The sequence below is a fragment of the Sparus aurata genome, chromosome 17 (assembly GCF_900880675.1).
Source record: "Sparus aurata chromosome 17, fSpaAur1.1, whole genome shotgun sequence".
Classification (NCBI taxonomy): domain Eukaryota; kingdom Metazoa; phylum Chordata; class Actinopteri; order Spariformes; family Sparidae; genus Sparus; species Sparus aurata.
Window position 1 is genome coordinate 37,740,360 of NC_044203.1, and position 24,848 is coordinate 37,765,207.

The 24,848-nt window shown below is 47.4% G+C and overlaps 2 protein-coding genes across 5 annotated transcripts; one reads left to right on the plus strand and one right to left on the minus strand.

Annotated features, from left to right (window-relative positions):
* Positions 1 to 302: 302 nt before the first annotated feature.
* Positions 303 to 3,935, minus strand: LOC115567327 (uncharacterized). 2 transcript variants are annotated; one of them, XM_030393783.1, is made up of 6 exons: positions 3,802 to 3,935; positions 3,172 to 3,543; positions 2,395 to 2,664; positions 2,057 to 2,159; positions 1,760 to 1,817; positions 303 to 1,081 (listed from the first exon to the last, which is right to left on the minus strand). In XM_030393783.1, the coding sequence occupies exons 1-6, from the start codon at positions 3,851 to 3,853 to the stop codon at positions 1,055 to 1,057; spliced, it is 882 nt and encodes a 293-aa protein (XP_030249643.1). In that variant the 5' UTR covers positions 3,854 to 3,935; the 3' UTR covers positions 303 to 1,054. The 2 variants fall into 2 exon arrangements, with proteins under 2 accessions (XP_030249643.1, XP_030249644.1); XM_030393784.1 differs by lacking the exons at positions 1,760 to 1,817; positions 2,057 to 2,159.
* LOC115567326 (thyroglobulin-like) lies at positions 1,010 to 24,253 on the plus strand. Of its 3 annotated transcripts, none has more exons than XM_030393781.1 (51): positions 1,010 to 1,149; positions 5,098 to 5,197; positions 5,272 to 5,393; positions 5,906 to 6,014; positions 6,115 to 6,212; positions 6,346 to 6,501; positions 6,731 to 6,890; positions 6,981 to 7,087; positions 7,579 to 7,722; positions 8,043 to 8,228; positions 8,500 to 8,993; positions 9,347 to 9,731; positions 9,942 to 9,980; positions 10,461 to 10,691; positions 10,864 to 10,968; positions 11,079 to 11,156; positions 11,967 to 12,070; positions 12,215 to 12,326; positions 12,432 to 12,593; positions 12,770 to 12,961; positions 13,252 to 13,379; positions 13,577 to 13,727; positions 13,831 to 13,989; positions 14,074 to 14,217; positions 14,343 to 14,507; positions 14,607 to 14,711; positions 14,919 to 15,028; positions 16,372 to 16,477; positions 16,597 to 16,794; positions 16,919 to 17,089; positions 17,202 to 17,288; positions 17,599 to 17,670; positions 18,656 to 18,793; positions 18,880 to 19,056; positions 19,139 to 19,253; positions 19,499 to 19,578; positions 19,716 to 19,862; positions 19,954 to 20,016; positions 20,137 to 20,271; positions 20,352 to 20,534; positions 20,611 to 20,815; positions 20,909 to 20,996; positions 21,229 to 21,379; positions 21,450 to 21,643; positions 21,796 to 21,960; positions 22,092 to 22,226; positions 22,478 to 22,665; positions 23,042 to 23,146; positions 23,241 to 23,381; positions 23,477 to 23,658; positions 24,042 to 24,234. In XM_030393781.1, the coding sequence occupies exons 3-51, from the start codon at positions 5,324 to 5,326 to the stop codon at positions 24,140 to 24,142; spliced, it is 7,221 nt and encodes a 2,406-aa protein (XP_030249641.1). In that variant the 5' UTR covers positions 1,010 to 1,149; positions 5,098 to 5,197; positions 5,272 to 5,323; the 3' UTR covers positions 24,143 to 24,234. The 3 variants fall into 3 exon arrangements, with proteins under 3 accessions (XP_030249641.1, XP_030249642.1, XP_030249640.1); XM_030393782.1 differs by having other exon boundaries at positions 5,280 to 5,393; XM_030393780.1 differs by lacking the exons at positions 1,010 to 1,149; positions 5,098 to 5,197 and having other exon boundaries at positions 5,324 to 5,393; positions 24,042 to 24,253.
* Positions 24,254 to 24,848: the final 595 nt, after the last annotated feature.

Sequence of the window (24,848 nt, forward strand, 5' to 3'; positions counted from 1 at the left end):
TGTATACATAAAAACATTAGAATACTATTTCGAGTAAAGAGTAAAAGTCTTCCCACCTGTATTCAACAATTGTTTTAATTAAGAGGAAAAAAATTATAATTTTAGAGGGTTGTGTGTCTTTGAAATTTGTAAAGTGAGAACTAATGTTTAATATAGATGCATTTAATTTTTAGGAGTTAAATTATGGAATGGATTTAGTGATGAATTGAAACTGTAGACAGCTGTTGAGTTTCAAAAAAACATTGAAAGGTAAAATAATTAAGGAGTATTGTATGATGATGTAACCGAAATTAAACTATTCATTCATTCATTCAAACTATTTATTAAACCACCAAAGAACAGTAGACAGAGAACTACAATCTTCTGATTCACTGCAGACACAAACAGGAGGGTCCAAACATCTGAGGCCACATGTAAAACTTCTAATATTGTCACATAAACCTGGAAATAATCAGAAAGTTATGTACATTTTAATTAAAAGTTAATAAAAGTGTCAGAAGTCAAATTTCTGATCAAAGAGTCTCTGAGTATCAAATCATGTCCAGACAGAAAAGATGTGATGAAAATACAGAAGGTTTTTCAAAGATACAGATTTTCACTTGAGTTTTTAAAATGTTATTATTAATTGCAATTTAAAAAATCAAAGTAAATCAAATTGAAGTGAACACAGACAACTTCTCCCCTCTTGTGTTTCCACGGGGGGTCATTGTTGGTGTCGTAGCAGAGACTGCTGGATCGTTTCTTTTCCTCTCCGAGTCGTAAATAACAGAAGAAAACACGAGTTAATGGAATAATTTAGTCTAAAATAGAAACAGATCGTTATCCTTCATGCCTGGTGGCAGACACACCTACAGAGAGGTTTACAGGGAAAGCAGATGGTTTGTTCATTATTCGATATCTAATATCTTCTTGTAATGTTTACATGATAACATTGTGAGATCAACATTTACTTCATAATGACGTGTTAAAGCAGAGAGCCTGTCTGTGTGTCTACAGGTTGGATCACAGTGTGAGAGCAGTTAGAGACGATGGCTTCAGTCTGTTGCTCTGGACGTCACAGCTGCTGCGTGAAGTCTGGAGGCTGAAACAGAAAGCAGAGGTCAAACAGACGAGGAGATGAAGAGGAGAGGCAGAGCAGCAGAGCAGCAGGTGAGGCTGAGCTTACAATAATATCTCTGTGCTTCAGGCTGAATCCTGATAAACAATTTATAGCTCAATATTTTGAAAGCACAGTTCACACGTGGGCTCAATAAGACTTCTGATGAGGAGGCTGGCTGAATGAAGTCCTGCGTGTCTGGGTAATGTTTGGTGTTTGAATACAGCCAATCAGACGATCTCAGCCAGCAGGCACATAAAATACAGTCACATCACATAACCCTGTAGACCAGCGGTCGTTTCTCATGAAATCTGTTGCTAAACAGCTGAAACATTGATGACATGAAGAGGAAGTGATGACATTGTTTTTATCAGCTTCAAATAGAAACACTGTGATCGTCTTCCTCTGACAGGAGGCAGGTTCCTGTTTCTGTTCAGGTCACAGAGAGATTGTTAATGTGTGAGTTAATTCACAGTCTTTGTTAGTGACCTGGTTTCATCAGACGATCTGTCAATCAAACATTAGTTCTGAGATAAAGAGGAGAAAGACAAACCATCTGTTTTCAGCAGCGTCACAGCTGAACACTCATTAATCCAATAAAGACGTGAAGGTTAAATGTTGAACGTGTTAGAATGATCTGGAGGTGATGATGTCGTGGCTCACCTGCACTCTCACCTTCCTCACCTCACTGCTGCTGCTGCTGCTGTCTTTCAAACACATCCTGTAAAGATTATTACATTTATTTATGTTGGCAAAAATGTACCAAAGAAACAGGAAGTCAGACAGTTTCAAATAATATTGAGTAAACACTTGAGGTCGAGGTTACAGCCGTGAGAAACTGCAGAGCTGCATGAAGCGGAACTCAAATATCACACTAAATATCAAGCTTCCACGTTATTATTTAAACTGATGATGTCGTTGTCATGGAGACTCGACATGGAGTGACACTGTGAAAGTTACCGTCTGATGATGATGGACGCCACAGTGATGATGAGCACGGTGTGCAGAGTGAAGAGAAGCACACGGACAACCAGCAGTGTGTCGACTGAAGGACTGATTGTTTCTATGAGACACACACACATTAACAGTTTGTTGTTCAGATGTCCCTCTCTCTTCAGCACTGAGGGGATGATGAAGGAGACTGATGAAGATTATGTGACATGATGTTATTGTGAAGTGTGGGAGATGTAAGTGATATATATGAAGCGCTCCTGGTCTCTGAATGATAAACCTGTGTGACTGTTACATAATGCAGGTGTAACAATCAGTGTCACTACAGAGTGAACTGGTGGACAAACCTTCCTGTCCAGCCTCCACCTGCAGGCTGTACGGCCCGGAGCGTGTCTTAGTGCTGGTCTGTAGTCCACAGGTGTAGTTCCCAGAATCCTTTGCAGTGGGAGAGCTGAGCTGGAGGGCGGGGCCAGACTCTGAGAGGGCGTGGTCGTCTCTGAACCAGGTGACCTTCAGTTGGTGGAACGTGCAGCGTGCAGAGCAGAACAGAGTGACACTTTCACCTGTTCTCACCTGTCCGTCACTGCTGGAGCTGGTTATCTTCATTGTGTCGCCCTCTGAAATAAAATACATTTAAAATCTTAGTTTTCATCTTAAAATCATAATTCTGTGATTCTGATTGTGATGAGATCGCGTCCTGATGATCCATAATCCAGACAGAAACCTGCTGCACCTCTCCGGACCTCAGGCGCCAGAATCAGGTGTTGGTGCTTTACGTTTGTGTCACGCCTACATTTCTACAACACGTCATTTCACGCTCACATGTTTGTGACCTGATGTTGATGTCGGGAGGTGGAGGCGGCGCTGGTGGACTTACAGCTGCTGGGTTTTAATCAGATGTGTTGGTGTTTGTGGAGACAGAACCAGGCATGTCAAGACAACACGTGATGTCTTTCTCACCTGAACCAAGAACCTCACCAGAACGTGAGGACGGCGTTGTGACAACAGAAACCTGAACATTTAGAAACTGACGTTTCAACGTGTCTGTGGTTTGTAGAAACGATGACAAACATTGATGCTCAGTAATATTCATATAAATGTTGTTAATAATAAGATGATCTCACCTCTGACTGAGACTCTCACTCCTGATGGTCCAGTCCAGTGTCCTCTGCTGTCGTTAGCTTCCATTCTGAAACGAAAAGTTTCCTCATCTTCCTTCCTTATATCTGTGATCTGTAAAGTGCAGTTTCCCTTCTTGTCTCCCAGATATTTGTAACGAGGGTCGTTGGTTGTTGAATCACTGTCATACACAGTCGGGAAGGATCCCTGACAAATCTCATGCTTCTGACACCAGCGGACACTGACGATCTCTATCGGAACCTTTCTTCCATCCACATCAACAGACTGAAGTGGTGTGAAGGTGCAGGGGAGGGTGACAGTCGACCCTTTTACAGCACAAACAGGAGGTGGATAGTTTACTCTTTGACCCACAGCACCTGGAAGAACACCACACAGTGACAGCTGATGAACAATAAAAGACGTTGATGTAGAGCGAGTACTCTGATGTGAGAGAAAACACAGACTGACAGCAATAAAAGAACCACACAAGACAGAAGATGATGAAAACCGTCTCGGAGCTGCAGAGATGATTCTAGTTTCATAGAAAAAAGCCTTTAACATGACAAACTGTCAGTAAAGACATGTTTTGTTTTTAGAAATGTCTCCCACAGTAACACAGTAAGTCCACGTCTTACCAGCCAGCATGAACATGAAGGTCCAGAGAGTCTTTTTGTCCCTGACTGCCATCCTTACTTTTCAACACAGTTTATTTAATGATTTTCTTGTTTGTATGTTCAATCTAAATACAGCAGCGCCGGTAAAGACACAGACCCACTGACTGATGGTGCTTTAAACGTCTCTGTGGTTTCTGTTTGACTTCCCTTTTTTGTAAGATTCTGTGAGAAAGAGGTTTTATCATTTCCTGTCATGTTGACATCTTATTTCCATCAGAAACAGTGTCTGTGATGTCGGACTGTCACAGAGAAACGATGCTGTGAGGCGACTGTTTGAAGCGAGAAGTCATCGTATCTGATGACAGTATATTAGTAGCAGGGTTCTCCCCAGACGGTGGAACAACGGCGCTGCGCCGCTATACGGCTAGGTCAGCGCCGCTATACTCAACAATGTTAGCTGCTTTATAGCGGGTGTTTGTGGGCTGCCGCGGTTGACGATGACGAGCGTCCGTCCGTCCCCCGGCTGACGGCGATGAACGATCGAGCGTCTCCCCCCCCGCCGCGGACTGACAGTGACGAGCGCCCGCACACCCCCCCCCCCCCCCCCCCCCCCCCCCCGACTGACGGTGCGCCGCTATACTAAAAATTTCTGGGGAGAACCCTGAGTAGACATGTGATGTAAAGACAAGATCTGTTGTTGGTCATGTTGGCAGCACAGCTCAGTACAGCAGGATGGTTCAGACATTCGTCTTCTTCTGAAGATAAACTGTTATAACTTTGGTGATCCTGCGACTGTTCAACTATCGACGCCATCAAGTCAACAGTTTAACATGTTGCATATGTGAATTACCTGACAAATAATACATAAATCGTCCCAAAAAATGTCAAGAAAGTGAAAAATATTCCCAAAGTGACATCATCCAACCACCAGTCCAAAACCCAAAGACGTCAGAAAGGATCAAGACAAACTGCAAATCTTTACGTTTACCAGCAGGAACCAGAAAGTGTTTGATCTTCTTGGTTGAAAAATGAGCAAAACGATTCATTGATTGTTAAAATAATGATTTTCTTTGATTTTGCAACTAATACTTTACCTGCAAACACAATACAACACAAATACCTGCAGAAGAAACAACACTGTGTGTGTGTGTGTGTGTGTGCGTGTGTGTGTGTGTGTGTGTGTGTGTTTGGGTGGAGAGTTCCTCCACCTGTCAGAGTGGTGCACATGTTCACCTGGTCCTCAGGTGAGACAGTCTCTGTTGTACTGAACACAACAGACGTCACACTGAACACTGACCGCCACCATCTGTGTTTCAGAGATCGTCTCGTCCAATCAGAGGGCTTCACGGCTCGCTGCCGGCCTCCTGAGCTGTGGTGAAGGACTCCTGGTTCCACCCAGACGCACCGAGGAGGACGGGTAAGAGGAGGAAGAGGAGGGTGGAGGGATGAAGGTGTACTGTTCTGCTGGTCCTGCTCACGGTGACTCAGCAGGTCTGCAGGTTTATAAAGAGGCAGCGATGCTCAGTGTGGCACCACAGAGACGATGGCCTGGCTGCTCCACATCGCCTGCATCCTGGTCTGCTGCCCACAGCTGCTGCAGGGCAAAGCTTCAGGTAGACTCACCTGGACACACCTGTCTGTCTGTCTATGTCTCTGTTGTTGATGTTACAACTGTTTTTGTCTTTCTTCAGTTGTCTGTAACTTAATTTAAAGTGCATCCACAGTAATTATCTTATTATCAACAAACCTCACGTACAGACTCAAACCATCAATGTTCCTTAAAAGGTTAAAAAGTCTCAGTAATTTCCTGCTCACTGTAGTTTTCATTAAATAAACTACTTTTGGCGGTGAATTAATCCACATTTGGTGCTCCAGTGAGTATTTGTGGGACATATTTGAATTACCAACATGACAGCTGACGGCTGTGAGCTGAAGTGTTGATCCAACCAGTCGGCAGTACAGGAGGTACAGGAGTTTTCTTTACAGACAGTAAAAACAACACTGAGCTCAAGTCACCGATGATGATGAGCTGATGGTGTTTATTAATGCGTATGCTGATGATGTCACCGTTTCCTGATGATGTCACTGTTTACTGATGACATCACTGTATTTGGTTGTTGTCCAGAGTACCAGCTGGAGTCAGAGAGCCTGAGCCAATGTGAGTTGCTAAGGGGCGTGGCTGTTGCCAAGCAACAGGGAGACACCCCTCACTGTATGGAGGATGGCAGATTCAGGTGAGCAGCCACAGAACGACATCAGGAAATAAATCAGAATCTTGAGAGAAGACTGAGCGTGTGTGTGTGTGTGTGTGTGTGTGTGTGTGTGTGTGTGTAGACCTGTCCAGTGCAGTGGGCGGGGTCAGGAGTGTTGGTGTGTTGATGCTGAAGGTCGGGAGGTCGTCGGGACTCGAAGCAACGCCTCCGCTCCTCACTGTAAGAAACATGTCACATGACTGATGATGCCACATGTTACATATTCCAGCTGTTTCTTTACCTACCTGTCTGTCTCTCTACCTGTCTGTCTGTCTCTCTACCTGTCTGTCTCTCTACCTGTCTGTCTGTACAGGTGCGTCTCCCTGCCGGCTGCAGTCTGTCCTGCAGTGTTCTCCCTCAGGCCTCTTTGAGTCAGTTCAGTGTGACTCCAGCAGGGGGCAGTGTTGGTGTGTGGACCATGACGGCATGGAGCTCTACGGGACCAGACAGACCGGGACGCCTCCGCGCTGTACGTACAAGTACTGCTGAGACACTGATCTGATCCTCTTCGCTCCACACACATCTGATGTTTTTATATGATTCATGGACACAATCTGTTATTCACTCAGGTCCGTTTCTACTTTTATCAAAGCAGGTGGATACTCACCTGCAGAAACAGCAGCTCTGATTGGTTTTTGTACCTTTCTGTTCGCAGTGTGTGTTTAACTGTGTCTGACGTGTTGACCTTTGACCTGCAGGTCCAGGCAGCTGTGAGGTGAGGTCGAGGCGTCTCCTCCACAGCTCCGCCTCTCACTCTCCTCCTCAGTGTGATGACGACGGCAGCTTCCTCCCCGTTCAGTGTCGATTCATCAACATGACAGACAGAAGAGAGCTGGACCTGCTGCACGCCTTCAACAGGTGACACACCTGTCCGTCTGCCACTCTGTCTGTCTGTGTATAATTGTGTATTCCAGTGTGTGTGCATCGTGTGTGTTTGTGTTGTTTCAGGTTCCCAGAAGCCTTTGAGACGTTCAGCAGTTTCAGGAAGTTTTTCCCGATGGTTTCCTCGTACTGCTTCTGTTCAGACAGCCGAGGCCGAGAGCTGGAGAACACAGGTACACACACACACACACACACACACACACACACACACACACACACACACCCCTATACTGAGTTGTCAGGTACACCTATCTTAAACTAGTGTTGAGACAACAACTGCTACAGCTGGAACAATGAGTCAATAGGTTAACTGATCAGTAGAAAGGTAATATTGATGATTGATTTAATCGTTTAATTGTCAGTATTAATGCAAAAATGTAATTTAAAACTCAGTGATACGTCATTATTGATATATTCAGGAGGTGCACATTGAAAGCAACATGTGAAATTCACCTTTCTGAAGAAAAATTAACTATGAAATTGAGTTTTAACCCTCAAAAAGCTTTTTGATAAACTGATCAGGTCCATCGCTGTTCATGTCTGATATTGAAATATGTTCTCACACAGATAGAACTACAACAAACTGGTTTACTGATGGTGATGATGGTGATGATGGTGATGATGATGATGATGATGATGATGAAGGTGTGTACTTCCTGTCCAGGTGTGGAGCTCCTCCTGTCGGAGGTGTACGACTCGGCGTTCTCTGGTCTTCGCTCCGGTCGCTCCGTCTCTCAGACAAACATCTACCGAGTCCTGCAGAGGAGGATGCTGGGAGTCCGCCTCGCCCTCACCGGACACTTCAGATGTAAACTCAACTTTTAAACTGCTTCACACTGGTTTTAATGGACCATAACTCTGTTTCAGCTGGTAACAGACGCTCTGAACTAGTTTAAGTTGATGGAAATGAGTGCAAATGGAATGACGCTGGTTTAAGATGCTGATGCGTCCCAGAGGTGTAAATATTTGGATTTATTGTCCCTAAATTAAACTGGTTGAGTCTTTAAACCTGTCATGGACCAAACGTGTGACTAAGGACTGTTTGAGAGTGGCTGTAACCAGTTTAGCTGTAACATTAAACTGGTTTGGACCGGTTTAAACAGAAGTCCTCTCACCATGCTGTCTCAGGTCCGTCTCCCTGTGAGGAGGAGCGACGGGCAACGATGGAGGCGTCGTCTGTCTTCGTCCCGTCCTGTGACAGCAGAGGATCCTTCACCTCCAGACAGTGTCAGCAGGGGGGGCAGTGCTGGTGTGTCGACCCCACAGGGAGCGAGCTTCCTGGGACACGACAGCACGGAGACTCCCTGGTCTGCAGTGAGTCCGAGTGAAGAAGCAGAAGCTTGACTATTGTTTTATCTCCTCCAGGCCTACAGGGTTCTTCTAAAAGAGATCTGTGACTTCCTCTCCTCTCCTTCTCTTCTCTCCCCTCCTCTCTCCCCTCCTCTCCTCTCCTCTCCTCTTCCTCCTCTCCTCTCCTCTCCTCTTCCTCCCCTCCTCTCTCCCCTCCTCTTCCTCCCCTCCTCTCTCCTCTCCTCTTCCTCCTCTCCTCTCCTCTCCTCTTCCTCCCCTCCTCTCTCCCCTCCAGGTTCAGGTCTTGACTGTCCCTCTCAGCGTCGTCTGGCTCTGTCCCGGCTCTTCTCTGGTCCTATTGATCTTTCATTCCGGGCCTCCTCTGGTGGATCTCTGGCCTCCTGCCTCCCTCTCCTCCGGCCTCTCAGTGAGTTCTTGCCGGTGGAGGCAGATCCGACCTCCCTCCTGTCTCACCTGGTCGAAGTCCTCCAGGGTCTCTTCCCCTCGGTGGGCGGAGCTCTGGAGGCTCTGGCTCGCTCCTCCCCTCCTCGCCTTCAGGAAAACCTGTTTGGAGGGAAGTTCCTGAAGAACGCCGCCTCCTTTAACTTCAGCGGGGCGGTGGGAACTCAAGGAGCTCTCGGTGTGGACCGGCTCTCCTCTCAGAGAGTCAGTCTGCAGAAGAACCGGGATCTGGTCCAGTCTGTCAGCAGAGCTCTGGAGGACCCGGCCTTCCTCTCTGCCCTCCAACACACACTGAGGGGACTGAGCAGATCTCAGTCTCTGGACCAGGTAAACACAGAAACAGGAAGTAGACTTCAAAGTAAATGTTAAATATCAAACTGTCTGTTTAAAGACCCGCAAAGTATCGTAGTCCACAGAACAGTTCTGGAGCTTCACAGTAAAACAGAGTTGCAGCATTCTGCTGAACAACTGAAGCAGCTGAGACTTGATTTAAACATCAGATGTCTCCATCAGCTCGTCTGCAGGAGCATTAGATAAATATTACCTATGTTAATATTTGTGCACGGGTCACGTCAGTTTGTTAAACAATAAAGTTCCATGATGCCACACTACTTACGTCTTCTGATTAGTTTTGATTGAGAGCCCCCTAGTGGCAGAAATGATTTACTGTTGTTTTCCAGGTTTTGACTCCTCTGCTGCGATCCTGCTCCGGAGACCAGGAGGACGACGCGGCAGCCATCTTTGTCCCGCGCTGCACGTCCAGCGGTGGTTTCCAGGAGGTTCAGTGTCGGGGCGAAGAGTGCTGGTGTGTTGATCCTCGAGGTCAGGAGGTGTCGGGGTCTCGTACCGCCGGTCGTCAGCCTCAGTGTCCGTCCCGCTGTGAGAGACAGCGAGCGATGGCTCTGAAAGTGAAAGGAAACATGGCGGCGGGCGCTGTAATCCACATCCCAGCATGCTCTGAGGACGGAGACTTCCTGCCGCTGCAGTGTGTCGGAGCACGCTGCTTCTGTGTGGACGCCGAGGGGAAAACAATGACTGCTGGGTCAGCAGGGGGCGCTGTCACCTGTAAGATATCACACAAACAGGCTGACACAGAGACATTTCACAGCTTCGATGTGTTTTTTAACTTGAGGAAAATTTAAGAAACTAGCTGAGAGAGCTGCAGGGAACTAAAGCCTGAACAAAGTGCTCTCCAGCAGTCACAATATCACATTTACACTCCACGATAATCATCGACAAACAGAAGGCAACAACTGTGTGTCTGTTGTGTTTCAGGTCCAGAGAGAACGACTCAGAAGCTTCAGTCCTCTGCAGGTCAGATATTTAAACACTTCACATTCACTCAGAAACATAAAGATTTAATTTATATACTAAGTTCAGGACAAATCCACTTCTGCTGCCGGGACGTCTCGTTTGTATATTTCAGCTTCATGTGATTCTTTGCTTTCTGTCAAGTCAAGGATGATGATGTAACTGAGCTACAGAAGTTATTTTACTTATTTTAATATTTAACCTTTGTGACTGTCACATTGTAATAATTAGATGTATAATGAAGAGTAAAATATGACATCAGGAACAAATAACAGGAAGCAGCAGGACAGTTTTCACCTGTAGATTTGAGGTTTTAGACTTCTAATGCACTGGCTGAATGTCCATCAGCTACATGTTGAGCTGAAAAATAAAACAATATAAAAAAGAATAAATACAATACGGAATCATTTGAGCTGCCTGGTCCTCTTTAATCAGCAGTCTATGCTAACCTGTTAGCGACAGTAACCAGATGCTAACTTACAGGTCGGTGCTCGGAGGCGTTGGCCGAGGTCACAGCGTTCAGACAGGAAGTGAAGAGCATCATCGCTCTCTCTAACTCCACCCACCTTCCTCTGGGATATGGATTCCTACTGGCTGAAGGTCTGCGTCTCACCCCAGAGGAGCTCCAGACCAGCCAATCAGAGGAGGAGCTGCAGATCTCTGATAGGCTGCTGAGCCGCTCCAAAGCTGCTCTGCGATTGGCCGCTTTCTCCAGTGAGTCACAGTCTGATGTAGATTCTGTACCACAGACCAGTGCAATTAGTCCAAAAATCATTGCAGCTCTAGAGAGCAGATGAATAATAATAATCCGTCTTCGTCCACAGCTTCAGTGTTTCCTGTTTGCTGATGTCACTCTGACAGGAAGTGTGATGTTGTTGTTTTTCAGCTGTCCAGATGTTTCTGCCTCCTCAGCGTCGTTCATACGAGCCGTTCACTCCACAGTGTGACGCTGACGGACACTGGCTGCACACACAGTGTTACCACAGCACAGGTCTCACACACACACACACACACACACACACACACACTTTATACAATATGGAGATTTGTTTATTGGTGTTTTCTGAACTGACGAGTCTTCATCACTCTGTGTGTGTTCAGGTCAGTGTTGGTGTGTTGATGAAGATGGAGAGTACATCCCTGACTCACTGACCAGCCGCTCACTGCAGCTGCCCAAATGTGAGACAACACACAACACGTAACACACACTGTGGGACAAACAGACTCCATGTTTCTACTCAGAGACAGAAAGAAGTTCATGTAGAACATTTGCTGAATTCACAAGAAGGTCCAAATAATGCAGAATGAGTCAGAGACAGAGTTTCACAGAGTTTATAAAGTGTCTCCAACTCAACAACTCACTAAACTGACACATTTGTTAAGGGAGTCTGGGGACTTTCTCCACGGGGACAAAGAAGTAGGCTATTGTTGTTGTTGCTAGCTGTTTTTAGACAGCACCAAGTCGCCGATCTGCCCGTCCTTTTGACGGCTCGGTCTGCGGTTTTAGACACAGGGCGGCAAATTGGGCGTCTGTTTTGATCCGCTGATTTTCCGCCTCGGAGGGTACAGGGTGTGCCGGCAAGCTAAGGACGGTCGCTACTTTCAAATTAAAAGCCCCCCGCTAAGAACCCAGTTCTAAACTCCAATGGGGTGCAATGTAAAGCTCTTATTTTAAAGTCATATTCGTTGTCACTGTTAACAGCCCAACTTCCAGCTTCACGTCACGTCACATGTTTACGCCTACCTCAGAGGGCTTTTGGAAAAGGAGGAATATTACGCCTCCGTTTTAGAAAGACAGGCCGGCACATTGCCGCCCTTACCTTGGAGCAAATGTGCCGACTTTTCTATCTAAAAAGGGGTTATTCTTTAGTGTCAAAATGTGACATGTTTAGATCAAAAACATGTTTCTTCTTTCATAAATGGAGTGTGTGTGGTGTGTGTGTGTGTGTGTGTGTGTGTGTGTGTGTGTGTGTGTGTGCTCTCCTGCAGGTCTGACTCGTTGTCAGAGAGCTCAGGCTCACTCGCTGCTCTCTGGTTGGATGAAAGGATCTGACCACACCACCGCTTCATCTTACAAACCAGTGTGTGAGGAGGTGGGAACACTGTGACTGTTTATTATCTACAATTATTGATTGATTGATTGATTGATTGCAGGAAACACAGGTTGACAGTTTCTTTTAATCTACTTATTTTCATTTTGTTCATGAAGTGTTTGTGTTTACTTGCGTGTTTCTCAGGACGGTCGTTTCTCGGTGCTGCAGACAGGCGGCGCTGCAGGCTGGTGTGTGCACCCTCTGACTGGAGAGACGATACAGGCGGCGACACGGAGCGCTGCAGGCCAGCTGACATGTACGCACACACACACACACACACACACACACACACACACACTGCTGTCCGTGATGTGTTCACTGTCACACTTCAGACTTAACTGTTAAACTGTGATGTGTTCAGGTCCCAGCTGGTGTCAGCTGCAGAGTTCCCAGTGTCGCCCCGACGGCTCCTTCCTCCCACTGCAGTGTGATGTCACTTCCTGTTGGTGCACCTCTGATGATGGGCAGGAAGTGGGTGGGACCCGAACGCCTCGACAGACGGGACAGACACCGTCTTGTGACCGTGAGTGACAGCACCCTCCTCTGTGAGCTTCAGTGTGTGATTTCTGATTTATTTTGAAATTTGACTGGAAGTGGTTTGTGAGCGTGACCTCAGCAGCATCTAGTGGTCAGTAGAGGAACTGCAGCGTCGACTCATCAGCTGCAAGATGGCTGCTGATTGGTTTTCCTCCACTCCAGGTCCTCTCTGTCCCGCCTCCGCCGTTACCCATGGTGCACTGGTGTGCCGCCCAGCAGCTAATGGTCGTCAGAGCTGCGATCTCATCTGTCACCATGGTTACCAGAACTCACTTCCTTTCAGGAGCTTCCTGTGTGAGACTGAGAGTCTACGATGGGTCGGAGACAGCAGACTGCTGAGTGGAGCCTGTCAGAGTAAGAGATCCGATACTGATGTTAATCCTCCAAAAGTCAAACATCAAACAAGTTCAGCTCAAGTAAAAAACCTCCATAAATATATGATTTGATTAGCTAAGCTAGCGTTAGCTTGTCACCAAGCCGCACGTCAAACCATGCAGACAAAAAATCTTAATTAAGACCAACAAACTAAATTTATCAGAAAACGTGTTTCCAATGAACATTTCTGTCAGATTTAGTTTTTAGCTTGTAAGCTGCTAATGTTGGTTAATCCTGTACTGTGTGTGTGTGTGTGTGTGTGTGTGCAGTCTCTCAGCCTCTACAGTCGCTGTCGTCCTCTCAGCTCTGGTCGTTGTCGTCGTCCTGCTCTCAGATCAGCAGTTTACAGTCTCTGTTGTTCAGTGAGATGACCAGCAGGGGGCTCTGCTCTGCACAGGTGAACTGTCCTGTTCTACACCTTCACCAACGACCTGATACTAAATGCTGCCCGGCACACAGAACCATGATGTGCTGTATTTTTAAAAGTTCTTTCAAAAACTATTTATTTTGCTGGAACAGGAGCTTGAATTTGAAATGTGAATACTGGTTCAGTGTAAAAGTTAAAATGAGGAAATGTTATATTTGTGTGTGTAGCTTCCCTCATCAGGTCGCTCGGTGTCGCTGTGTGACGACTCGTCGGTGCGTCTGCAGTGTGTCGGCGACAACATGCTGCAGTTAACGGTCACACTGACCGCTCACCTGTCTGACCTCCCGACCTCTGACCTCCCCGACCTGCACGACGTTGGTAAGCAGAGACAGGTTCAGACAAATAACACTGACACTTGAAAGGAAGTTGTGTTTGTTAAGTTATTTTTGGGTTTTGTTCTGATCTGGATTTGTTTTGTCAGGTCTGTTTCTGAATGAGTCCAGACTTGTTGGGGGAGTTCGGGGACTTCTGGGAAATGTCCGCTCCGTGCTTACATCAGAACCTGACCTGGTTTCCGTGACAACACCCAGTTTTGGATGTTCCCGTGGTTACCACCTGGACAGTGAGGGTGACGGCTGTGGTGAGTCGGGTTCTGTTCGTTCAGTGCTGGTCCTGTAGAGTCAGCTGACAGACTGGTTTAGAGTCTCTGTGTCTGTTTTCACAGTTGTTTGTCCTGCTGGGAGTTTCTCCAGGGAGGGGGCGTGTCTTCTGTGTCCTCAGGGAACCTATCAGGATGAAGAGGGGCGGGATTTCTGCAACCAGTGTCCCAGAGGCTCCTCACCTGCTGGAGCGTCATCTGTCAATCAATGTGAGTCAGTCTGATGTCTACAGGAAGAAGAAAGAGATCGTTCACTGAAGTTAAAGCACCAAAACAACAGCGTCTCATCAATTAACTCAACGACTCACAGCTTCTGGTTTGTTTGTGTGTTTCAGGTGTGACAAGGTGTCAGAGGCGGGGCCTGCGCTGTTCAGAGCAAGGTGACTTCCTGCCAGCACAGCCTGACTTCCTGTCCGGCATGTGGAGGTGTGTCACCAGTGAGGGGGAGGAGCTTGACTGGACCAACAGTGACAAGCCTCTGACTGATGAGGAGTGCTCAGGTGAAGACTCAGCAGCCAATCAGGAAGCAGCCTTTCTATCAGTTTAGATTGATTTTTAATGTGTGTGTGTGCGTGTGTGTGTGTGTGTGTGCGCTGCAGTTCTCGGCAGGTTTCAGGCTGTTCCTGGATCAGATGTGATCGTCGATGCTGAAGATGCTGAAGTCCTGAAAACGATGAGCTCCGACCTCACAGCCTGTGTCCGAGGTAACACACACACACACACACACACACACACACACAGTGTATGACTGATGCAGCTTCAAAACAACTTCCTCAAAGATATAAACTGCTTTAATTCTGCTGTAAATGTCTAAAAAGACAAAGATTAATCTGCAGTGATTTGATGATTAATGTGATTCAGAGTGAGATCAAAGGTCAGAGGTCTCAGTGTGTTTCCTGTCTCTCTCTCAGCGTGTGCAGCGGAGCCGACCTGCCACCATGTGGCGCTGTTCAACACACAGACTCAGTGTGAACTGTACAGCACACACACACTGAACACACACTGCAACGCCTCGCAGCAGGTACACACACACACACACACACACGCGCACACACACACACACACACACTGCAACACCTCGCAGCAGGTACACACACACACACACACACACACACACACACACACTGCAACGCCTCGCAGCAGGTACACACACACACACACACACACACACACACTGCAACGCCTCACAGCAGGTACACACACACACACACACTGCAACACCTCGCAGCAGGTGTACACACACACACACACTCACACACACACACTGCAACGCCTCGCAGCAGGTACACACACACACACACACACACACACACTGCAACACCTCGCAGCAGGTACACACACACACACACACACTGAACACACACTGCAACACCTCGCAGCAGGTACACACACACACACACACTGCAACGCCTCGCAGCTGGTACACACACACACACACACACACTGCAACACCTTGCAGCAGGTACACACACACACACACACTGAACACACATTGCAACGCCTCGCAGCAGGTACACACACACACACTGAACACACATTGCAACGCCTCGCAGCAGGTACACACACACACACACACACACACACACACACACTGCAACGCCTCGCAGCAGGTACACACACACACACACACACACACTGCAACGCCTCGCAGCAGGTACACACACACACACACACTGCAACACCTTGCAGCAGGTACACACACACACACACACACACACACTTGGATCTAAACTGATTAAACAGTTTCCCAGTAAATTAACCAACTCTGAATAATTAGAAACAGAAGTGTTTTCATAAGTTTTAGTATTAAACGTTTGTGCATTAAAAAAGAGAAAAGCTGAGGAGTATTTAATACTCCACACTTCAGTTTTTATGGTTGGCTGAGAAGTAAAAGTTGGTCCATTGATGAAATCAGAAATATATAAATAAAGATGGACAACTGACGGAGAGAATCAACTACGACTCCCAGGGTGCATTTCACTAACAAACAGCCATCACAGAGCTTCACAGATTAACGCGTTCACATTGATTCCAGATCAGTTCAGGACCAATTCAGGTAACCATGGCGATGAACCTCTATGCTAGACTTTGGCACCGAAGCAGCAGCCGCAGAGGCTCATGGGTAGTGTAGTATTTAGAGCACTTCACCAAACTGACAGGAAAAAAATGATATTAATCATATGAAACAATTAGTTTAATTATTTCTGTTTGAAATATGATTTATTTATTTTGTCTTAAAAGTCTCCTGTGTCATTAACGATCCATGAGTTTATATTTAATGAAGTATATTATTATAATTATTAATGAGGCTCTTCATATCTGTTAAACTGTTTGATCTCATTAATGTTAATTCTTTACTTTCAGACCAGTGGGTTTCTGGGTAATCCTCAGGCCGAGCTCTATGATTCGCTGAGCTGCGCTCTGAGAGTGAGGGGCGGAGCTTCAGATCTACTGGTCATCAGGAAGAAAGGTACGGTAACCACAGCAACCACATGAGGGACATTAAGAAAATGACAAACAGACACTCATCACAGTTCAGTCCAACAAGTGTGTGTGTGTGTGTGTGTGTGTGTGTGCGTGTGTGTTCAGGGGCGGAGTTTTCCTCGAGGCAGCAGCAGAGTTTTGAGAGGATGACGATGTTGAAGGCGGTCTCAGGTGTGTTCAGGACTCAGGTGTTCTCCTCCACACGGACCTCCCTCTCTGACGCTCATCGTTTCTGTCAGGACGGCTGCAGCCGCGACACCTGCTGCGACGGATTCATCCTCAACCAGAACAGCCTGAATGGAGGTCAGTTACCATGGAGACAGTGAGCAAGTGTCAATAAGTGATTTGATGAACAGGTGAATCAATGAAAGATTGATCGGAGGCGGAGCTCTGCGTCTCACCCCTCCTCCCCCTCTTCCTCCTCCAGGTTCTCTGCTCTGTGGTTGGCTGAGAGCGCCGTCAGTCTTGATGTGTGGTGACCAGGACTGGGATGTGACTGGACAGGGAACAGCCAATCGTATCTGTGGGGCGGGGCTAACCTACAACGAGCAGCAAAAGAGCTTCGTGTTCAACTTCGGAGGACAAAAGTTCACCATCAGTAAGAAATCAAACGACCAACGTTGAAATAAAGTCAGGGAGGAGCCAGCGTCTACTTCCTGTTGATGATTTGTTGTTGTTGTTGTTGTCTCATGTTTGTTTGTTCTCTCCAGCTGATGCTGCACTGCCAGCTGACAGCAAGAACAAGAAGGACTACCAGGCCTCCATCATCAGCTTCCAGGCCGTCTACCTGAACACAGGTACCCACACACACCTCATGCATCCTTTATCGTCAGCAGGAAAGTGACGGAGATACTCGGATCAGAGATTTTATCATATGATGATGACAAAGACATCAGGTCCACACAGAAGCAGCAAGAGGAGGGAGGCAGGTAAAGGGTGCAGACAGGTACAGACTGTAGACACCTGGTGGACTGTTGGAGAATGACAACAACTGCACAGCTTGAAGATGCATCGTGCAGGACCAGACAGCAGAGTGAAGATGATGATGATGATTCACAGTGTTTGTTGTGTCTCACTGTTGTTGTTGTTGTTGTTGTTGTTTGTCAGATGCTGAGTCAGCAGCTGATGGTCCTACTTCCTCTTCCTGTGCAGCAGCAGAACTCAGCCCTCCTCTGGACGGTTCGTATCATCTCTGAACTGGTTTCAGCTTCTGATGGCAAATTGAAAGTAGATTTAAAACCTGTTTTCATCAGCCTCTTCAAGTCTCTCGTCAACTTTAAATATGGACGTGTTGCACATGTTCTTTCTCAAAATAACTGTTTGGAAATTAAGATTTATGTGAAGTTAACAGTCTCAGTAAAGATTTATGAATGATTATAAACATGTAGAATTTAGGTTCACCTAGAAAAACACTGTTACAAGATGCATTTTATAAGAGCTGTGAAGTCTCCAGTGTTACGACGTCCCCCCCTTTCAACTGAGGTCTCACACAACAAGTTATACTTTAAACAAAGATTAATTTTATTAATCCACTAATCATCAAACAAACTGATGGTCTGGCCAAAATAAGAGCAGACTCCCAGACCAACCCACCAGGGCCGTCAGAACTGGGGTTAACCCTCTACCATAACCCAACAAAACAACTAAACCTGACTGAAATGAAGCCACGAAAACTGAACTACCGCACCCATCAGATCAACATAAATCAAAAACAGAATACCTCAGCCAGCCTTGGATATTCTCTAATCAGCCAGACAGCTATCACCTGGCAGGTAAACCAATCACCGGCCGCGTCGACACATCCTGGCCAGCAGCGAGGGAGCATGTAACACCAGATCTGATTACAGAACAGTAACAAAGAGACCGGGACAGTAACTGACTGAGCTCACAGCAGCCTCGTCACTGATGATAACAGGAGAGAACACAAACAATCAAACTTTACTCAAACTAAACCGGCAACGTCCATCCACAGGTTCTGAACAAGTTCACTGGGTCAGCTCCCAGAATGTGCTTCATTTACAGTCGTCATCTGTAAAGTGACCGAAGCTGTCAGATAAAATACTGAGGGGTGTGTGACTGTGTGTGTGTGTGTGTGTGACTGTGTGTGTGTGTGTGTGTGACTGTGTGTGTGTGTGTGTAACTGTGTGTGTGTGTGTGTTTTCAGTGTCAGTGCAGCAGCAGTTTGAGTCTCTGTCTGAAGACGACGTCCTCGTGGATCCTCAGAGGAAACTCCTCTCTCTCTCCTTCTGGCTCAACAAGAAGAACTACAACTCCCAGCAGGCACTGCTCTGGTGTCTTTCACGTATGTCTCACACACAGATATACACAGAGTGTGTGAACGGGTGTGTGTTGTGATGACAGATGTTCTGATGCGTGTGTGTGTTTCAGGCTGTGACGAGGAGCCGCTCTGCTCCATCGCTGACCTCAGAGACGCTGACTCAGCGGGTTTCTTCAGCTGCTCGCTGTTTCCCGACACCAGAGTTTGTGGAGCGTACGACAAACCTCTGAGACGACCCTGTCGCCCCCTGCTGGACAGGACACCCAGCAACACCCACAGCAAGAAGGGTCAGGAGCGACTTCCAATCACAGAGACGATGAGCAGGTGTTAATCGATCATCACGTTAACGAACCACTCTGTTGTTCTCAGTGAGTCTGTCCGGACCAGTCAAGAGTTTCTATGAGAGAGTTTCCTTCCAGAAGATGGTTTCTTACTCCGTACGCAGCCGAGTCAGTCTGGGAGAAAACACACCGCTGTCTGAGGGGTAACACACACACACACACACACACACACACACACAATGAAGCGGTGGAGGTAAATGTTGTATTTTCACTGCTCTACACATTCTGCAGTGACATGTTGATGCTGCAAATTATCAATACAACTTTAGTACAGTAATAAAGTTTCTCCTTCCCTGGTTGTTGAAACATTATTAAACACTGCAGAAAGTTTGTAAGAAATGTTCATAAACTCACCTGGTGTGTGTGTGTGTGTGTGTGTGTGTGTCAGGTTCATGGACTGTGAGCGGCGCTGTGATGAGGATCCTTGTTGCCGTGGTATCGGCTTCGTCAGAGACACCAAATCAGCAGGTAACCATGGTAACTGTGTTTTTGTCCCCTGATTGATCTGTTCATATAAATTATTTTTAATGACTTTTAACAGTAATTAAATCAAACCGTGTGTGTGTGTGTGTGTGTGTGTGTGTGTGTGTGTGTGTGTGTTGCAGGCGGGTCAGACGTGGTGTGTCTGTCTCTGATCAGTCTCGGGGTTCAGACCTGTGGTGAAGACGACCTGACGTCCTGGAGGACTCAGGACTGCAGCCCGTCTGTGGTGAAGACCACACCTGAACCCTTCGGCTGGTACCAGAAACCCGGTACTGCATACAAGTACACACATACTGTACAAATACACAGTGTAGTAACACACAGATGAAGTAACCAGCTGTGACCCGTTTGTGTGTTCAGTGAATCAGTGGAGTTCTTCTCCGGCTCTCTGTCCTCCGTTCAGCCTGCCGACCACAAACAACGGTGAGACTGCAGCACAACCGTAACTAGTGTTAGTACTGTTACAACAACAACAACAACAAGTATCTAATAAACTACATCTGTGTTTACATCTTTCCTAATACTTGTACTTTTGTGTCTCAGTGTCTCTGGATCAGTGGACGCTCCTCTCTGATTCGTCAGTTCTCGTCGACCCTTCTGTCTCCATGTTTGATGTCATCCACCTGAGCCGTGACATCACCTCTGACCGTGATAAGACAAGAAACTGGTGTCTCCATGGTAACCACTCTTTGTGAAGTTTGTGATGAAGTTCAAACAGGAAGTGCTGGCACCTCATACTCCTCTACTTCCTGTCTCAGCCTGTCAGGAGGCGGAGTCTTGTGTTGCTGTGTCGCTCAGTGAGGCGGAGTCCGCCACTCGCTGTGTCCTCTACCCTGACACCACAGCCTGCGGGTTAAGCTCCACCCCCAGCTCATCCAGCCCCGCCTCCTCCTGCAGGCTGGTCATCAGAGAGCCCGCCCCCCAGGTGTACATGAGGACAGGTGAGCTGATCAGCCAATCACAGCGGGGGTTAATGTTTTGATTCCTGCTGTGTTCACTTGTCTGTTTTCTCTTCAGAGCGGTTGCCAACGGTGACATCCGTCTCCATCCCGGGACATGGGATGCTGCAGGGTGTTGCCATGGAAACAGCCCTTGGCTCAGACAGGAAGACGGTGGTTCAGTTCCTGGGAGTCCCGTACGCCCATCCTCCAATAGGATCACTCCGCTTTGAAGCAGCTCAGCCAGCTGATTGGACAGGAACCTGGGACGCCTCCAAACCCCGGTAACTACCCGCCGTTACTATGACTACTTGGATGAATCATTGAAAGGATTATAAAACTTCTGCTGATGCCTCTGTCTGCCTGCCTGTCTTCAGTCCCAGCTGTATCCAGCCCGGTGACGTTGAGTCTGCAGCCTCCAGTGAGGACTGTCTCTACCTCAACATCTTCACTCCTGCTGCTCTGGTGAGCTTCAGTGTCCATGACAGTCTGCGGTGATGTCATCAAATGTCTCGTGTTCAATCAAAACATATTCACATTATTATCACATAACAGAAAATCTGTGTTTGGTATTTTGCTTTACAAACAGTTTCCAATTATTTGACATCTTTAGTTATTTTAGTTACTTTGCAGACTTGATAACGGACAATGATGTCATCAGCTGACCTGTGTGTGTGTGTGTGTGTGTGTGTGTCAGACGGGGCGTGTCCCAGTCCTGGTTTTCTTCTTCAACCCTTCAGCCAATCAGAGCCCAGGCCTGTTGGATGGCTCCACCCTCGCTGCTGCGGGTCACATCGTCGTGGTGACAGCCAGCTACAGAACGGCGGCGCTGGGATTCCTGAGCACAGGTGAGAACACACATGAAGAAATGGATCAATAAATGAAGACACATCTAATTAATCAATACTGTATGTGCAGGCTCACCTGGTCTCCCTGGTAACTACGGTCTGTCGGACCAGGAGGCGGTGCTTCGTTGGGTTAACGCCCACATCTCTCTGGTGGGCGGAGACAACAGTAGAGTGACGGTCGGGGCGGAGCGACGTGGTGCTGACATCACCAGCCTTCACCTCTCGTCCTCCTCCTCTCCTCTGTTCCAGCGGATGATGCTGATGGTGAGAACTCCTTCATCTCCTCCTCTCAGTCTCCTCTTCCTCCCGTCAGTCACTGAGCTGCTCTGACGACCCGATGTGCCGTCAGCTGACACTCAGCTGGACCAGACCGTGTTTACTTCATAGTTCTGCTGTTGTTCTTGTTGCTCCTGCAGGGCGGTTCTGTCTTCTCTCCATCACTGCTTCAGACTCCCTCCATCTCCAGGCAGCAGGCGGTCGATCTGGCCCGAGAGCTCGGCTGTGACCTCACTGACCTTGACAAGATGGCCGCCTGCCTCAGAGCGACGCCCGTTCACACGCTCAACGCTGCTCAGACAAAGGTAGAGTTCAAGTCCAGGATCTTATCATGAAGGTCTGAAAGAGGGAAGTGTGTCTGACCTGTGTGTGTGTGCGTGTGTGTGTGCGTGTGTGTGTGTGTGTGTGTGTGTGTGTGTGTGTGTGTGTGTGTCAGCTGCTGGCCGTCAGCGGTCCGTTTCAGTCCTGGTCTCCGGTCCGTCAGTCCGACTCGCAGTCCTTCCACAGAGTCGACCTGCTGCAGGGAACATCTGAACACGACGGCCTGATCGACCGAGCTCGCAGGATAAAGGTCAGAGGTCACGCAGACAGTCTGCTGCTAGTGTCTGTGTTCATCCTGTGTGAACGAAAGCTTTTCATTAAGGTTGCAACTAACAATTACTTTCCTTATCAATAATCTGTTGATTATATTCTGGGGTGATAAAGGATTGAAAATGTATTTTAACTCTGGAATAAAGGAGAAGCTGGAGACTGACTGAGCGTTGAAGCGAGATCGATGACAAAAAGAATCTCAGTTCTAAATGTTTGTGGTCGTCTTCTCAGGACTTTGAGGCGCTGCAGGGTCGAGCGGACGGTAAGACGGCGTTTTACGAGGCTCTGAGTCGCTCGCTGGGAGGAGCCACAGGAAGTGACGTGCTGAAGGAGGCGGCGGCCTGGTTCTACTCTCTGGATCACAGCCCGTCAGCTGCTGGATACAACCTGTTCTCCAGAGCACTCAACAACGCCACCAGGTCAGAACCCACGCTCACACCTTGTGATGACACACACTGATGACAGACAGCCAGACCTTGATGGACAGGTGTCTCAGCCAATCACAGCTGGACGTCACTGGTTGGGTCTCCGCTGTGACAGCTCAGATATGAAGGACTGAACCCGACAAAACCAAAAATAAGGAAATGACTAAAGAAATGTTTATAAACCATCTAACATAATAAATCCATGAATTCAGTTATTAAATGTGACACATTGTCATTTCTGACTTTCATGTTTCACAGTTGTACTTTATATTAATAACTATTAATAAATCTACTGTGACATCATCTCACACACTGCACGATGATAATGTGTGTGTGTGTGTGTGTGTGTGTGTGTGTGTGTGTGTGGCAGAGATCTGTTCATCATCTGTCCCAGTCTACAGATGGTTAGCCACTGGGCTAACAGCAAAGCTAACGTCTTCCTGTACCACCAGCCGGCCTCCAGCGCTCACGACAGGTACTGACGACTCATACATGATGTCATCGTCCCTGACGACTGTGTTCTGATCGCCACTGATCAGTGTTTATATTGATGACTGTTTCCTGTGCAGGGCTGACGTGTCTGTTCCTCTGGACGTTCAGTTTGTGTTTGGGACTCCTCATCATCCAATGAGCTCTCAGCGTTTCACCCCCTCTGATCGACGCCTCTCTCTGGCCATGATGACCTACGTCTCCAGCTTCATCCGGACCGGGTCAGACAACAATAATCAATTACTCAGCTTCATTTATTGATCAATGAGAAAAGCTTTCCATACTCAAGTTCATTGTTCCTGTTTTGGGTTCTCAGGGACCCGAACCCATCTCGTATGTGGGCGGAGTCAGTTCTTCCCCGCTGGCAGCAGGTCCAGTCCTCTGACGCCCCGCCCACCTACCTGGAGCTAAGCCCCGCCCTGCGACATCGTCAGGGTCTGAGTCAGAACTCCTGCTCCTTCTGGAACCAACTGGGAACAAAACTGACCAGGCTGAGAGGTGAGAAGAGTCCAGCAGAGTCCAGTAGAGTCCAGAAGAGTCCAGCAGAGTCCAGTAGAGTCCAGTAGAGTCCAGTAGAGTCCAGCAGAGTCCAGTAGAGTCCAGAAGAGTCCAGCAGAGTCCAGTAGAGTCCAGAAGAGTCCAGTAGAGTCCAGCAGAGTCCAGTAGAGTCCAGAAGAGTCCAGCAGAGTCCAGTAGAGTCCAGTAGAGCCCAGTAGAGTCCAGAAGAGCCCAGTAGAGTTCAGCAGAGTCCAGTAGAGTCCAGCAGAGTCCAGTAGAGTCCAGAAGAGTCCAGTAGACTCTATTCAGTCCACCTCCACTCTGTTTCTTCTTCTGTCCTTAATTTCACTAAAATCATTAAATTCCTGTATTCTTCTCTTCAGGTGAGTTGGGGGCGGAGCCTGTCCAGCCTACATTGACCCCTGTTCTCCCAGTGGCTGCACCATCCAGCCAATCACAGACTGAGAAAGACGCCTACAGCTAAACTAATGACATCATCATCATCATCCTGTCCTCATGACATCATCACAGTTTCCTGCCTTCAGATTCACTTTGATCTTCTGTCTGATAATCAATAAACAGCATATAAACTCTCCATCGTCTCGCTCGTTTAACGTCCGCTGCACTTCCTCCGCCCTCCACCAGGTGCTGCTGTGATCAGCACATTAACACAGTGAGGCTCAGGATTCACTGGAAACAAGAAAACTACATCAGATCCATGAAACTACAGATCACATGATTATGAACACATCGGCTCGTTATCAGATGTTTAGACTGAAAGTCTTAAAGGGATAGTTAGTGTTTTTTGAAGTGGGGTCATATAAAGTACACTTTATAAGCTCAGCTTTATTAATTATCTGCGAGCAGCGAAATACAGTGTGAGGCCCAGCTGCAGATAATGCGTAGGGATACGGAGGTTCTACGGTTCAGAAAATGTAGTGCCAAAAGAAAGGGTGGTCTGACGGCGATGTGAAGCGCTGTGAATTCTCTCTATACAACGTACACTTGAACTGATATAGATTGTTTTAGGTGGTTAAATTCTCTTTTTCTCTGGACCCGTTCACTGCAGTACAGCGCTGAGCGTCTGGGCTGGAGCGGCTCTCTGCTGCTCCAAACTGAGGCTGCGCTGATCGCTGATTACAGGAAACAGATCCACTATAGATATGTACTTTATATGACCCCACTTCAAA